This window comes from Notolabrus celidotus, chromosome 6 (assembly GCF_009762535.1).
Source record: "Notolabrus celidotus isolate fNotCel1 chromosome 6, fNotCel1.pri, whole genome shotgun sequence".
Lineage (NCBI taxonomy): Eukaryota > Metazoa > Chordata > Actinopteri > Labriformes > Labridae > Notolabrus > Notolabrus celidotus.
Window position 1 is genome coordinate 21,233,995 of NC_048277.1, and position 17,183 is coordinate 21,251,177.

General features: G+C 40.3%; 1 protein-coding gene across 1 annotated transcript in view; it reads right to left on the reverse strand.

Moving 5' to 3' along the window:
* The window catches only part of sema4ba (sema domain, immunoglobulin domain (Ig), transmembrane domain (TM) and short cytoplasmic domain, (semaphorin) 4Ba), a 44,510-nt gene that overhangs the window by 14,411 nt on the left and 12,916 nt on the right, over positions 1-17,183 (reverse strand). Inside the window, exon 2 of the mRNA XM_034684809.1 lies at positions 9,664-10,049. Within this exon, the coding sequence (XP_034540700.1) occupies positions 9,664-9,781 (118 nt within the window). The 5' untranslated portion in view covers positions 9,782-10,049. The remainder of the gene's footprint in view (positions 1-9,663; positions 10,050-17,183) is intronic.

Below are 17,183 nucleotides of genomic sequence, written 5' to 3' on the forward strand. Positions count from 1 at the left end.
TACTTTGCGACCACAACTCACAAAGAAAAACAACAGTGCCCCTAATTGAGTGTCATTAAAGAGATCCAGGAGGGTTTGTGACCGCACAAAGCTTCCATTCACAATTTCAGGAAAACATTAATCAACTTTCAGAGAAGGCCTATTGGTTTACATGCCTTTTAGGTGAAGGTTATTGTTAAATGGTGTTTTTACATCCTGTTTTCCCATGGAGTAGTCTTAAAATTACAACTTCAAATTGCATTGAGATGTTTTACTGCTCTTATAATTTCCCTGTATAAGATTTCTGGCTTATTGTTTTTATTTTATACACTGAAATTAAATCTTAAAAGATACATAGCCACATTTTTCAAAAAAACAGACTATTTCATTCGTATGTTTTTTTTATTAAAATAACTGGATGTCAAAGTGATGCTCACCTTTGACCTTTAGAGTTAAAATGTTCATTATTTTATCCTTTTAGATGAATCAAACCAGATTTTATTTGATCCTAAGTAGACACTGGTGCCAAAATCAAAGCAGTTCTCAAGATAAGCAACACATCAGTCCAGAGACCAAAAAACCCAGGCTGAATACCATCTGGAAGTCCAGCATCGTGTAGTGGTGCTAAAACAGCATCACAAGATAGTATAGCTAAATGGATGTACCTCACTTGAACTTGTTGGACACCACAGTCTCTTAAAAATCCCCTCGATTGTTGTCTGTCTGTCTGAGGTTGACTCCTGAGGGGCCTCCTCATGACGGTGCAGCCCCAGTAATGCTGTGGTGCACATCAGGAGGACAGTTCAGAGGCAGCACTTTAAAGTGAAAGAGCTTGGATCTGTTCCAGTCACAGATACAAGGTGTTTCAAAGAGCAACTGATTAACAACCAAGCTAGAATAGCATCTTTCTTTGTGTCTTGTGAGGGAACCTTTGAGGAAGTTTTCCTTTTAAAAAACAGATGGTCACTTCTTTAAAGGTTGTAATCAGAGTACCATTTGAGCCTTGTGACCGTCCAAACTATAAGTTCTGTGTTTTTTGTGTTCTTGCCACAAGTCTGCTACCTATCAACTCACCCTTTTGAGTAAAACTTCCAGTTACAACCATCCAAATTGCTAAAGGACACCAGAACAGACAACAAATTGAACGGGAAGCCTGAATAAATGACGCAAGAAACATCATGACTGACATTTATGTTGACTCATTCAGAAAAGGCTCTGTCCTTGGGGGTCAAATGAAGTTATAATCAAAGCTGGGGGTGGATCACGAGGAATAAGGATAAAATCAGAAGTGGTCAAGAAAAGGTTCAATGTGAAACCTGTATAGTTTGTTATGACCTTCAGAATCATGTGAAGTAAACCCGGCTCAGGTTTGGTCAGTGTTGTGTGGCAGTAATGCTTTAAGTGGAGGTGTTACTTGTCTCTTCACTACTTAATCTAAGGCTATTCACAATGCTGGCAAAAGTGGCCCAAATCCGATTTTTTTGGGGTCAAGTGACCAGGTCAGATTTTTTAGAGGCAGTGTGAACACTCAAATCTGCGACCTCAGTGTGAACGGCCAAGGCGGATTTGATGCAAATTTGATACTTTCACGTCACTTTATAGCGACACGTCACAATTCTGCGCGGCGGTAGCCTTGCAAAAATGGAGGATAGCAACGATGGAGCAAGTCAATGGAGGGACAGTGAGGTCTTGGACCTTATGAATATATGGGGTGACACTTCCATACAAGGAAAGCTTGCCCTCGACATCCGGAAGTTTTGAATACACTCTGTCTCTTTGAAACTATTAACGTCGCAGACCCACCACTCCTGACTCCGTGCCTGCATCCACATAGACCTTTCAATTGTATCTGCAGCCACAGCTCCGCAAAAAGCCGGAATGAGCAATTTGGCTCTCTTTTCTGTGTACTTGACCTCCTCCGCACCTGGTCATTAATTCTCCGGCTCCCACTGCACAAGTAACAAAGGCGAAAACACTGACTTCCTTGATGTTTAAGTTTGTGAAACAGCTGCATGTGACGTCGTTGTTACTGTTCTTTTGCACATGTGGGGCAGTCCGGAGCCGCAAACAGTTCACACTGGAATCAGATACAGGTGACATTACAGATGGTAATGTGAACAGGCAAACAAAAATCCGATCTGAGCAAAAAATCAGAATTGAGCATTAAGCCTTGCAGTGTGAACGTAGCCAAAGTGAAGTGGCATCATTGCAAATTTAAGGATCAAATAGCTTGTCAGTATTCATCCCTGTAACTGGTCAAATAGTGCTGCAGTGCCAGAATAAGCCACGATTTCCCAACATTTCTAAGACTGAAAACTGCTGACCTGGCATATACCATCTTAGGAACAGTAAGTGTGCAGACCTGTGAGTGGGGCGACAGGGTAAGTCTCATAGATTCTTAGACAATCTAAAGCCTTTTGCTCTGGTTGGTCATTAGAAAGATTGCAGGTTCAAAGCACTACTGCATTGGTTTCAATCTGAAGTCCCAGATGCTTGATCCCTTAATTCTACAGATTGTGGAACAGAGAAGAAACAGCTAAACTCCTCGCTTCTTTGTGATCTTCACTTGACTGATAATTGTCAAAGGTCAAGAGTGTATATGATCATCAGTCCAACTACTAAACACTAAACACTGAGGCAGCCAGCAGGCAGAGTAGGATTACTTTACATCTCTCTGTGTAACCACCACTAGACCCCTGATCCAGAGGGAGCTGCCTTGTCAGGGTTCACTGCTCTTCCATGACCCTCTCAGAAAAGCACAGATAGAACACACAGATGCTCAAACTCTGGCAGCTGCTAGCAATATGAGATCATTGCCATTATTATGTAATTAAAAGTAATTTCTGCAAGCAACACTGCTAAATGGATTGAAATGCCCGCCCAGACAGGCTTGCTAATCTATTTAGGAATTAATTACATCGGGCTTAAAGGAATCCTACATTTTTGCAGCTGATTTTCTGATGGTGTAAAAACTAGAGGGATAATTAAAAGCTTGGAACTTTCCCTCTAGAGAGGAACTGTGGAGTAATTTGTCTTTTTGTGACGGAGATCTAAGTGCCTTTCTTTGTAGAGCAACTATAACAGACTGATTCAATCAGTGCCCTCCCTTATAAGGGTGCTGCCTTTATCGGCTCTTACAGCTGTATTTTCAGGAGATCAGAGGATTGCATACTTCATTTAAAGCACCCGTTCTTGTTCACTCTCTAAAGAACAACAAGAAAAACATTGATGCAAACAAATACATCCTAGATCAATGGCTAATTAAAGGGCAACAAATTCTTCGGTCTGTTTATAAGTTAGCTTATCCACGCAAACAAGAACAAAAATACATGTCAGTGAACAAATGAAACAGCTTCTAAACTGGGGAACAAGGTGATGTCTTAGAGGATCAAAATTCAGAATTAACTGCATCATACTTGAAGATACATTTTACAGATATGAATAACTAGTGCCTTTAAATCACTGACATAACTAAATAAAAGATAGTTCAGGAGATTTAGTTTGATTGTGGGTTAAAATAGTTTGGTTTTTGGTTTAATTGGTTTTTCTTTTTCCACCCATCATGCACTGTGCTTTATTCCTCTTCCTGCCTTTGGTTTCTAAGTTGGTCCACTTTGATTTCACACCTCAAACCTACTGCACCAGAGTGTGCTTGGAAGGGAACCGAGACCCCCATAGTCACTTTGTCTAATCAGTTTACCTGTTCAAGGGTTCAAACAGATGAACACTTGTTAATACAATCACGTATACAGCAGTGGTTGGGACCCTCTCCCTATGTTGAGGCAATGACCATGACGGAAAGCCAGGTTGCCATCGACAATCCTAATGGGTCAGTGCCAGAGCAACAACAGAACATTGTGCAGAGACATCAGGACAGAAAACAGGCCACACTGGAGAGCTAACTAAATTGTCCCCGAGTCATTTTAAACCACTTATTTGGAGCTGCTGCTGAATGGGTAATTGTTTGGGAGAGCAGATCTGGAAAGCTGAAGGACAGAGACTGAAGCATCTGGACCACATTAAGACAACAGGAGAACAGGGTCAATTCACCGGGACATTCATTAGGCAAGCTGTGAACCTGCTGTTTGCATGGGTAATGTGTGGGGTTGCATCTTGTTAGCAGGATATTGTCTCTACCGCACCACGCTGATGCTGAGATTGGTGGTAATTCTGAGGAGAGCTTCAGGAAGTGAAGGCTGGAAAGTAATTTCGTTAATGCTTCAAATACTCTTGAAACTGGGGAGGGATTGTGGAGTATGGAGGTAAAGTATGTGCATTACGTATTTCTCACAGCAGGTACAAGCAATAAAAAGCTTTGGTGAGCCATTTATTGGGAGACAGGAGCTAATGCATCTGTTAACATTTAAATAAAACTCCTTATTTGAAATCTATTAAACCCACACTTTGCAAATGAGCCTGTGCCATGGCTCAGAAGAATTCTTTTCCCATGCAAAAAAGAGGTTGAGAGGGTGATGTGTTGGTCAGGGAGCAACAAAAGCTGACCCCAGATTAACCACAATAATGTAAACCAGCTGCTGGTTCATCAGTAACTCACCATGACCTCTTCCTTTAAACAGCGCTGGAGCATCAAGAACAGAGAGAGAACATGAGGTTGTGACATGTTTCTAACTGTACAGCAGCACTGGCTGACCTGGAACACCCTAACAGCATGCTGGGTATTTACAGTGGGAGCAGAAACAAGTGGGGTGTTCTTGAAACACTACAAATTAGCATGTGGAAGTGTTTTTACATGACGTGCCAATATTGACATCCACTATGTTCCACTCCCTGGAGGATTTTGCAAGGTGGGCGTCACACAATTATATATCACAAACAGTTATCTGTCATGTGGACTGAAAGCAATCACTACTATTATGACAACATCGTAAATTAAAATCACAACCTCCATTAAGTGTGGTGTTTAAAATTGTAATCAACAAATGCTGTTTGGATATGTATGAAAGTAGAATAACCAACAGCTCAGCTTTTTCCGTCTAGTGACAGTCTAGTAATGGTATAGTTCTTTCTCGAATCGACCTTGAAATAGTAATCCATGCTTTCATTTCGTCCCGCCTTGACTATTGTAATTCTTTATATTCTGGAATCAGTCAGTCGGCCTTGTCCCGCTGGTCCAAAATACTGCAGCCAGGCTTCTGACTGTTACCAGGAAGAGGGATCACATCAGCCCTGTCTTGGCTTCCCTCCACTGGCTTCCAATTCACTTCAGAATTGATTTTAAGATTTTGCTTTTTGTTTTTAAAGCTCTGAATGCTCCGGCCCCTCCCTATATAACAGACCTCCTGAGCCCTTACAAAACCTCCAGGCCTCTGAGGTCTTCTGACATGGGTCTCCTGGCAGTTCCCAGGTCAAAATATAAGCTGAAGGGTGACCGCGCTTTTAGTGTAAAGGCCCCGCGTCTTTGGAACTGCCTTCCCTCTTCAATCAGGGCCGCCCCCTCTGTCGACTCTTTTAAGACTCTCCTCAAAACACATTTTTATATTTTAGCATTTGAGTCCTCTAGCCCTGAATAGGTTCTCATTTCCAATGCTGTGCTTTCCTTGTCGTTTGTTTGTCTCTTTTTAAATGATTGCTTGTTTGGTCTCACATTGTGTTTTTTATGTATTGTACAGCACTTTGATCAGCTTCTGCTGTGTTTTTAAATGTGCTTTATAAATAAATTTGACTTGACTTGACTTAATGAACTCATAGGCCAATATACGTTATAAAAATGCAAAGAATAATATAAATATATATGTTTATAATACAGCCGTTTTACCCTTCATACTTATCAAAATACTTAAGTTCAATGTTTGGCACATCTGGTTGGAAAAGGAGTCAACCAATATTTAAGAATCACAATCATTGTGATAATAAAAAATTGGCCTGTGTTAGATTTTGATGCATCCTTTCCCATAAAACTTAATCAGCACTTAATTAATCAAAAATACTTAAATAATATGGTCGTAGTCTGAACAAGTATAATATTTATCATAGTTACTTTGAATTTCCACATTGCTACGTATCAAAGACCTAAACAGATGAGCTGTGCAATGTGTGTTATTTAGCTATGTGCCACCAACACTCTTGAAAAGCTGTTATCTCACCTGACAATGCTGTCATTTTGAATTACCCGCGAGTGGTTGACTCGACAGCTTAGACATTGCAGCTTATAAATAATTAAGAATGCCCTACTCCCAGTGTGACATGGCCCCTGAATAAAAATTAAAGCATGACTAACCACACATGTGATTTCTACCAGAGGGCTGAGTGGATCCGGCAACATAAACAGCTTAAAGGTGTGTCTTTAAACAGTGTTCCAGCACACTAAGCCATTCAGCATGGTCTGCGTTAAAGCCAGGAACAAAAGCGGAGAGAAAAGCAGATGCAGGCTCTACTCCCTGAACCCATGATCCGTCCTGATAGGCGCATAATGAGAACCAGAGGAGTGTTCACACCATAACACATACAAATCCCCATTCATTATTCATGGCAGATTAGCCTCTTCATTAAGACAGAGGCGGGGACCAGGGGGCACAGAGGGCATGAGAGAAAAGGAGGGGAAGTCAGTCTACATATATGTAGCCCTGACCCCGCCTACATCACTGAAGTCAAAGCATGCAGACTCTCCGAGCTAACAGGCAACCAGTTAGGACCGAGAGGACCATGCAGATCCTGCTGTATGAAGTTCAGGTCCCTGAGGTCTACAGCTCTTCCTTCTGCTTTGATACTGTAAACACAATGTGACAAAGCCCTTCTGCAGAACACTGGGAAATGTCAGTGTAGCAGAACCAACAATACCACAGTGAGACAAACTCTATCATCAGACCCTGCTAACCCTCATCAGCTGGATTAAGTCTGTTTTTGTAACTTATATTTAAAAGTAAATGCAAAGAAATGGTCTTTTAAACACTGACACCGTGCGTAGAGTGTCAGGGAGTTCAATGTGACCTTGTTCATAAGCCAACTAGTACATTTTAAGTCAAGATGAGCCCCAAACTGCGTGTCAAGATAGATGAAATGACTCCTTGTTGAGTTTTATGGCAGATAGTATCTACCTCTGTTGTTAAGGGTGGTATTTCTTGCATGACCTGGCATAGAAAGATCAGAGCTTATCAGTGAGGTTTAAGTCTTGTGCAATAACACGAGTGCTTCAGCAAAGCAGGAAACTCATGTTGGCTCCAATGTACCAATAAATGAATTAATAAAATCAATAAATTAGACACAATGTGATACAGAAATGACACTCATTGCCTAGGCTTTGGGATACTGAGTACATGCAGTATCATGTATGTTAAGTCTGATCTTGTCATGTAAGTTTTGTTTTATGGTGATGTTCGACAATGGCAGCACGCCCTGAAAGCAAATCTCTCCATCCAAATGGTGGGAAGTGTGAACGTGAGGTGTCTTTTCAATGAGTGATTGATGATGTGAGTTGTTGTGAAATGCTCTGTCAGGGCTGAGCTGTGGGCTTTGTCGATGCTGACAGGTGAGAGAGATTACCTGTTGATATAGAGGTCCCACATGAGGAAAGCTACACGCTCAGACAGGCTAGCAGGCTGACCTATTTGAAAGCCTGATGGTATAAAATTAGCCCCAAACTGGAAGTTTGTATCCTTGTCTGTTTTAGATTATTAACAGAGATCTGTCAACACAATCCTCCCTGATATTAAGACGCTAATGGTGCCTGAACATTAGTCACTAACTGCAGTTTAATCATTGAAAGCCTGCATTGATCTCATCGTTTATCTTTTTGTTTAATTTACCATGGAGATACTTAGGAAAAATACATGTTTAAATCAAGCTTGTCATCTGGAGTGCAATCAAGCATCCTTTAAAAAATCCCATTTGACAAAATCCCTTCGTACTAGTCACAATAGCACTGATAGGAAGGAAGCATAGTAAATCATGATGCATACACACCCTGTGCCATAGGTGAACTGTCAATATGCCAAACTTATTTTCAGGATAAAATATGACAGGCATATTTGTTATGTTTCTTCGGGTTGCGTGATATGTCACAGTGCAAGCCAACTAAAAAAAAAAACACATTATATAACAGCAATAACTGTCAGTGCTTTGAGACTGTGTAAGACGCAGCACAATAGGCTTGTTCATTTTGTAATTATGTCTGACCTGTAGGTACTTGACAGAGCCACCCTGGTGGAGCTGCCATTCACTGTGTGGATTTACATGGATTTTAAATCATTATGCTGCAGACAAACACCATTTCACCCATCTTAATCCTTTTAGCTCTTACAAAAGGACACATATGAGGTGTACTGTTTTTCTTTTTCAATGTGCAGATTTAATGAACAGGGGGACAACTGGGCAATACAAAACCAGTCTCTCAGGCACAGTGAAGAGGGAATATAATGTCTGTCTAAGCTGTTATCGTCGAGACATTGTAGATAGTCAGACTGAAAAGAGTTCCTGTTTATGTTTGTGGTTTGTTATAAACATGTTTCTAGATTATGCAGTTTCACTATGACCAGCTGATTGTTTGCAGCAGATCCTCAAGAGAAAGCAACGACTCGGCTCCTTAGTCCTACAGATCAGTGCTGGACAAACACATTCAACATCAGGTCAAAGTTATGAAACAGTTCCATCAGGGGCGATTCTAGGATCTAATGTTTAGGGGTGCTGAGCTGTGCAAGATAAATGTCACTGTTTTGTACATTGTAATGCAATTTCATTCCCACATTTGTGAAAGAAAAGTATAACACTTTTAGGAAAGTCTGTGACTAAACCATCAAATCTGATAAAGGTTATTTAAATGCTGAGCCACAGCGAAAGAGAAATGGATTGGAATCATAAAATAAACATGTGGTAACCCTAATTTCTTGGGAAAGACAGCTCATTTTGACACAGCAGCTCCTCAACATATACATAAACAGTATGTATGTTTCTGGAGTAAACCAGCCCCCTATAGTGAGTACCAAAAATACCAAAAATGGACATTGGAGTTATTTTTTGGACTCTCATTTGAAATGCAATGCACAACATGTAAAACGCAGTGGTGCTGTATTTTTGTTGTTAAAATATTACGTTTCAACCAAGCACTATATGTTTTTGAAACTTTTCTAGCTTTTTAAAAAGGACATACAGTAAAAAAAATGTTTAAATCTGTCAAATTTTAGGGATGCTGGGATTCAATTTAGAGGTGCTTCAGCACCCCCAAAAATGGGTTAGAAACGCCTATGAGTCCCATAGTGGTTAGGTTTAGGCACCTTGGCAACATGGTGAGGTCAAGAGCAACTACACTTGAAATAAGTCAAAGTCGACGTTTGGTCACGAGGTACTCCAACCATGATCGTCACCGTGAGACTCTTGTGTTTGGTTGATTCAAACTACATCACCTGACTTCTGTGATCGCTACTGTGAAAATGTCAGCCACAATGGCCACAGGAGATTACACTTCATTTCATTCCTACTAATGTGTTATCACAAGCTGTTAGACAATAATCTATAAGGTTTTCAGTGAGAACATTGTCAAGTGTTGCTGTTCATGCACAAGGATCCCACAAAGCCCAAAACAGGCGCCCTAAAGTTGACACCATCCTTTTTAATCAAGAGGAGCCTTATGAGTCTGCTACTTTGCACTAAAGTGACATGAATATGTGACATAAATGCTACATTTAACCTAACTCAAAGGAAACATAACATACATGAGGTGATAAAACTTACTGTAGGAGAAGGAGAGACGAGGAGTGACATCGTTTTCTGTGACCGCTGTGTGAAGGCAACCAACAAGGAGGACAATGTAGGCCGGGAGACAGAGCCAAGCCATACTCAGTGTCCTCATGCCTCCTCCCCTCAGGACTGCCAGCCAACTTGCAGTGTTTGCCTTTCAGGTTTTCATGAATTCATGAAGAGCGTCTTTAAAAAGCCGTGTTTATTTTACTTCTCTTCCTGCAGTTTCAGGCTTCTTGAACGTCCGGCCTCTGCGCTCCTTCTGGGCAGCAGAGAATGATGCTGGTTTGAAACGATGGATTGTGACCTCAGGATACGACAGAAAGCCTCCACCAGTCAGTCTCCATGCATGCACAATGCAGCAGGGCCACAGCTGAGATCTGCAAAGATGGAGAATCAACATTTAAATTGATGTTTTGTATAAATGAGCTTGTTGAAATATTATGACACTGCTCAATGTTGTAATCATTTTAAAAACATGTATTTATGCAGTGATTGATTCTGCCTCTAAAATAATTTTTGGCCATTTTTTGATAATTCTTTAGTTTCTGATACTTTCATTTTCTTTTCAATATGCAACATATTCACTGGCACATCCTTTAAAAAATGTAATAGCAAAGTATAATACTTTTAACCCTCCTGTTATGTCTGTTTCTCTGGAACAGCAATAATGTTCCTGGGTCAATTTGACCCGTGGCATATTCAATTATCCAAAACTGTTAGAACCCAAACAATCCCAATACACATTATTTAAAATCTAATTTTTGACTCCATTACTAACCATTTAAAACAAGATTTAGTCCATTGGTGTTCTTTAATTCTCACAGATCATGGTTCAATGAGGATAACTCACTCGTTTTTCATTAAAATCAATGTTAAAACTTTTTCTAATGTACATTGGAAAGACCTAAATATATATACAATAGTTTTAAATGACATAGATTTTTGTTTATTTTATTTCATTAAAAAAAAAAATTATTATAATGAAGTGATGTTGATAAATTAACACGACTCCTCTTCTATCACATGCTGTCCAGATCTTTATGCTGCATTTAGCTTGTTTGGAAGGCATATATTGCCTAAAATAGACTTTAAAAAGGGTCAATTTGACCCGCAACATAACAGGAGGGTTAAAAAATATCAAACAAACACCAAAGAATATCCCATCAGCAGACTAAAGATTAAACTTGGCAATAAATCAACCAAAATTATCACATACTTAGGAATTAAAAATTCTCCCAAGTTATAACTCCAAAATGAGTCAAATATAAGTAGCATCCAGGAATTAAAGCAGAAAAAATTATCTTCTGATCAAAAAGATTTGGACATATCATAAAAGTTATATAGGAGCTCTTTGCATAAGCTCTCATAATTTAAACAATGTTTAAATTATGAGAGCTGATACATTTTCCTCTGTTAAAGAGCCAGACCTACAGATATGTCCTTCTCGTGGCTGCCTTAACATACTGGTGTCCTATAATAAAGTATATTCTATGCTTGTAAGGTTGAAGTTTCGATATGTGTTCCTAGTCGTCGGGTGTTTCTTATAGTGGTGCACTTTGACTCACAGTTACTCTGGCGTGACACAGATTAGCAATCTTCTTTATTGTACTCTGGCTTGAGTAAATAAAGTGGTGCACTGTAACCGACAAATGACATGTCCAGAGAGTAAGAGGCAAAGCACACATGCACTTTAATGTTCACTACTAATTAAGAGCTTATTGTGCACTGTCTGAACCAGACATCACATAGCAGTCAAACAAATGTTATGAAATACTACCAGGACTCACTTGAATTACCAGTTGCCTAGTGTCATTAACAACTTGTTTTTCTGCATCCAGATGACACTGTTCACAATCATAACAACTGTGACTGACAAAAATCTGTCCTTCGGCAAATTTTAATGCTTGAGCATCTTGTACAGCTCCAAGGCCAACAGGGACAGAGTTATAAAGATGTCTTCCCATGCCATTGACAGTTAGCCGAAGGAGTCTTCAGGGACTTATCAATGACATGGAAAGACTTTTTACTATCTCAATAAAATGCAAAAGAAAGTTTAGCAGAAACACATGAGTCGTGCTCACTGACAGAACACTACATAAACGACCGTCACACACAATGCTCAGGTCAGGTTAATATGATAGCATCAGATACTGAAGAACAACCTTGTGCTTCAAAAGCCTCTATCTCTGCATCTGAACCGTTCGTGTTTGCTCTATTGTGCTCTGCACAGGAGAGAAAAGAAAGCGAAGATTTCTTGGAGATCTTTGTTAAAACTATAAGACAATGAAAATGGGTGACACCCAGTTAACTGCTCATATTACTGGAATTACAGGACTTTCTGCCCCACTGTTTCCTTGGTTGAACCCTGCTTTAATTACTGAGTGTTGAGAAATAGTGTTTATACATTGTAACCACTGATACTGTAAAGTGTTTTCCTTCCCACAGTTCATAGAAGGAGTTTGGTTTTGCATGCTCTCAGTTCTAAAGAAGGATTTATTAAGATAAAAAGTGCAAAAAGCCACAGGCAACTGGTTCAATGTTTGAAGAGGTCTTCTGTTCACTCCTCTAATCAAAGCAGATCACTTCTTAAACTTTTCTTTTGGACATTCAGGAGTTGACATTGGCTGACTCTTTGATCCACAATGCCTCAACAATTAATTTAAAAACATCTTCACAAAGCTGCAGGGCAAATATTATCCTAATAAAATAATTATAGAGCAATTTAGAGATGCTGATTAAGCAAACATGGTAACATGGAAATTCAATTCAGGCATCCCAGTCAAATACAGCAAACAGCTTCCATAGAGTTTACATAAGGGCTCCTTATTAAATGTAGCCAATGGGAGACTCTGTTTCAAGCAAGGTAGGGAAATCAATAGCTAAAAGGAGTAAATGAAGCTATCCCTGCTTTCTATCCTGACTCTGAGTCAATAAGCAGTCTGACACTTGCAGCAAACACAGACATCTCCAAATCGGAGCTGGAAACATGACATTCAGAGGAGCGGGGGAGGCCATGATGAAGGCCAGGGAAGAAGACAGAAGGAGTGATATTTCTACTGCAGTAGAGAGACATGCAAGACTTGAATATTAAAAATGTTTCATGACCTATTGTGTCCAGTCAGTTTAGTCTCCAAAAAGGCTGAACAACACCCAGGGCAAATCAAGTTTTGTCTTCTGGGTTAAGATCTTTGAAATAATCTGAGTTGAAGTTTTTCAAAATTAAAGAAGTCAACAGGAGAGCTTATAATTCCAACACTTTCATTCATCTCACCACTCACTCAAGGATGCCTGTGCATTAAAGAATTTTAACCTACAGCAGCTGCACTGTGACTTCTAATGATCATGATAACAAGAACAGACAAGGATTTGGCAAACTTCTACTTTTAAAACCTGCAAGGCCTGGGTCACTGTCTAACATTTTTAGGATGATGATGCCTTCCCCCCCCCACAGCAGCCTCCCAGACGCCAGTAGATTGTAAGATGTAAAAGACATCATTAGTGTCCTTTGTGTAAAAGGATTTAAAGTGAGACGCCACTTGAAGCTCACATTAATTCTGGGTTTGTGTGACAGTCCGAAAAAAGAAGCCTGCATGCATCCAGCTGAATCTGACTGAGGTACGTGGAGAGAGATCGACTCAGCGTGAGTGAGAAAACAAGGGCCCCTCTGACAGCACAGAAATCTATATGCAACCCTGCACTTCACAGCTCTCCCCTGCATGATGCATAAACTGAATCATCCCTTTCACTCCCTACACAGACGTGACAGTGTGCTCTGGCTATAGCTGATACTCTCATCCCTCTGTCTATGATCTCCTCTTAAATCTTCCTGGAGTTTCCCTGTGCAATTCCCTGCAGCATCATATGCATTTGACAAAATCTTTGCACATGTCAAACTCGACCATATATTATACAAAATAGAAAGTCTAACAAAAAGCATAGGTTTGGCTTCATTGTTGTATTGATGCCAGTTTGTGCATCTTCATTGGATTCACTCAGGTTAAGAATTCCTCTGTAAAATAGTTGACAATTATTGATGAAACAAACACTAAGCCCTGACCAGATAATTCAATTTGACAAGGGGCATTCACACACTCTAAATCCTGCAGTGGTACTTAAAATTAGCATGACTGTTATTATCCTCAAAAACTGACCATATCATACCAATATTCAGTCTAACAGCTCTCCCTCCTTTGCGATCTACCCTTATTTTTTTCGCCAAACCATGTGGTTTTTTGAGTCCCAAGAAATATCCATGAGCCATCCTGACAGTCTGTGACCAGCCCCATCAACCCCCCATCAGTCTCAGGATTAGGGGGGGGGGGCACTTCATGTGGTAGAAGAGCTCTTAGTCGCCTGTAAGCTGTAAGAGCAACAGGTTTACAACTCAAGGCATCCTGGAAGAATGTACCACATTTTTATTTTTGTGAATCGACTTCAGGCTTTGTTGGTTATGACTTCAGGACAGCAATTGGGGATGACAAATTAGGATTTCAAAAAGGGGGAGTGAGTGGAAAGTGAAACATCATGTGATTCTGGGTAGGAAACAAGTGAAATCCCAAATTGTCACTATACTGTAGCAATAGTATTGACGGCCCTTGAGGCACATATAATCAGTTGAGGCTGAGGTCCATTAAATAAAGCTCTACTGGGGATAGGGAGAGATTTCTACATGACAGAAGTTTTGATACATTTCCACACATGGCTTTTGGAATAAAACTCCAACAAATAGGTATCTTCCTTAAAATGAATCTGAACCCAAGTGATATATACGACATGTAACGTTCTTGTAAAATGTTAGGAGCACTTTGAAAAATAGGAAAAACTCCTGGGCATTGTATTTCTGTACAGTAAAATACTTCAGAGAACAGTGTGTCAAAAAGTTTTATATATAACCAAACAGGAAATTCTCAGCCCTCCAGACCAGTCATTTCCAGTCATAAAGCTCCTGCTACACAATAAAACTATCCCTATAAATCACTGATTTGCAGAGACTGTCCAATGACAGCACTGCTTATAAGACTTTGGGTTTTATAAATAGCAGCAGCGCGTACACTGCTGAAACAGGTGGCACCAATATTAGCATCACCCTCAGCGAAGAGTGGGAGGGGTCAAGGCTGTCGGAATTCCACACACAGCCAGTTGACTGGAAGAGTGTGGACGGATAAATACGACCTCTTGGCATGCCTGTCATCTCAGGAGGCCACCTGTACACACACACACACACACACACACACACACACTCAAGCTGGCCGCCTATGTCCTATCCATCGGACAACCCAGGTCACATGCTCCCAGACGTGGCTTTCCACCTGTGTTCTCCAACACCTCCTCCATACACACTCACACGCACACACATATGCATCTCCACATCGCTGAAGGACTCTCAGATGTGTGAAGGAGCAGATGTGAGAAGTGGAGGACATCGTCTGTCAGGAGAGGCTTTAATGGAGGTACACACTCGCACATATGGTCGAAGTGGCTGTTTACCAGGAGAGTGGTGGTGTGGGAGCGCAGTGTTGACACAGTTCTGCACACGTCCTACTGCCTCCCTAGCTTATCTTGAAACCGCTCCTCCAGATCTAAAAATGCTTATCTCTGCGTCAGACATTACAGGAAGTGTAGCAGAGGTCAAGTACGGGTTCCGAGTAGCGCTGTGACAAATCCAAATCACAAGAATCTCCTACATTCACACATCACTCCCATTACAGGAGTGGAGGCTGACCAGATTCACACAGCAGCAACTTTTTTCTGCTGCTGTGATCCAAGTTAATCATTATATGATCAAATGTTGGAAATCTGATAGAGATTATCATTTCAATGCTTCCAGATCTATCAGGAGTTAAAAACAACATATTTGAATACCAATAATCTACCATCTGACAGCAGGTCATTTTGGTATTTAACTACATCCAAGCTAATGTTCCTGTATCGGTTATAGCTCAAAGTTTACACTTACCTTTTCAAAGTGTTTTACAAAATGATATAAAATATGTAGATTGACTTAACTTGTAAAAAAAAACATGTTTTACTGCTTATGACCATAGATTGTATAAAATATGGACGTAGTATCCGTGACGTCACCCATCTGTTTCTGAAGCGCTGTTTTGAGGCAAATCGGCGGCGGCAGCCGTATTGCTTCTGTCAGGTGACGTAAAGAGGCGGGCTTTGAGCCTCCTAGCCAACAGCTGTGCCTCTCATTGGAAGACTCGTAATCTCAATATCTTCGAAATTGTTGTGTTAGAAAAAAATTCACCCCCTCTACAGTATGTGCCGATCGAGAAATGAGCTATCCAGACAACCCTCGTCTTTTGTACAAGGATGTAAACATGTTTATTTCTGCTGTACAGATCGGCTTTTTTTAATTGGTGTGTATGCGGTTTCCGGTACTTCCAGAGCCAGCCTCAAGCAGATCCTCAATGAACTGCAGTTTTTAACACTTCCACATTGGATTCATATTTTTAGACCGGAGGTTGCCGCTTGCTTATCACTTAACTTTAGACAGCAGCTAATGTTATCATGCTGCCAATCTCTTTCTGATATTACTGCTAACCAGAATGTTACACTCTAGCTATAGCCTTATCGAACAGTGATGTTACTGTTCAGGCACATCTGAGCTAAGGGTAGTATTGGCTATGGAAATTTAAGCTCTTATGTCAGTGTTTTCTCACCGTGTTTCTATTTGCTACTTTAGTAAAGAATGCTAGACTTAACTTTTCTGAACAATGAATATTACCAAATAAATCAGCATTATTGGAACTAACTTTCCTGACAGAACTATGTTTGAAAAAAAGTGTATTGACTTGTCTTTTAATTTTCTAGTTTGACCCATGTCTCATCTGTTCCAATGGAGGAGGCATGGCTTATGACTTATACGGCAGCCAGTCACTAGAGGGAGCTTTTAATGTTTTAGTCTCACTTTTGGAGAGCTATCATGTTGTCCATCTTTTATACAGTCTATGTATTAACCAGGAGGTGGCTAAACGCAAACATTAGCATTGTAAGATGTTAGCTAATGAGTTGTAAAAAATGTTTTACCTTAAATCATTGCAAGATGTGCTTCCAGTGTTTCATCATCTATTGTCTTTGCAGTTGCTAATCTGTTAGGAAAGGAAGTTTTTCCTTGCGGCTGTAACCATTGACATATAAAGAGTAGACGCCACATCGACCACTACTACCTATTGGCGCTGACGAGCCGTGGGGCCACCATCTTGGTATGGTCACCCGCTCCACTCAGTGTGATCTGTTTGGCAGGCGCAATTAAGTGTCAGCGCATTTAATCAATCATAACTCGCTGAATACTAAACTGATTTTCATGCGTTTTTTTTTTTTTTTCTGCAAACGTCATACATGTAGGTATGATACAGGACACATGGTTTGGTGTATTTTAATATTCATAGTGGGCCTAACAGTAATAGAATATTCTGATATGCGATATATGTGATGTATGATAGGTATTTTGCCGCACAGTGCTCTGGCATCTTGAAGTCTATGCTGCTTCAGTTTACGTTTAC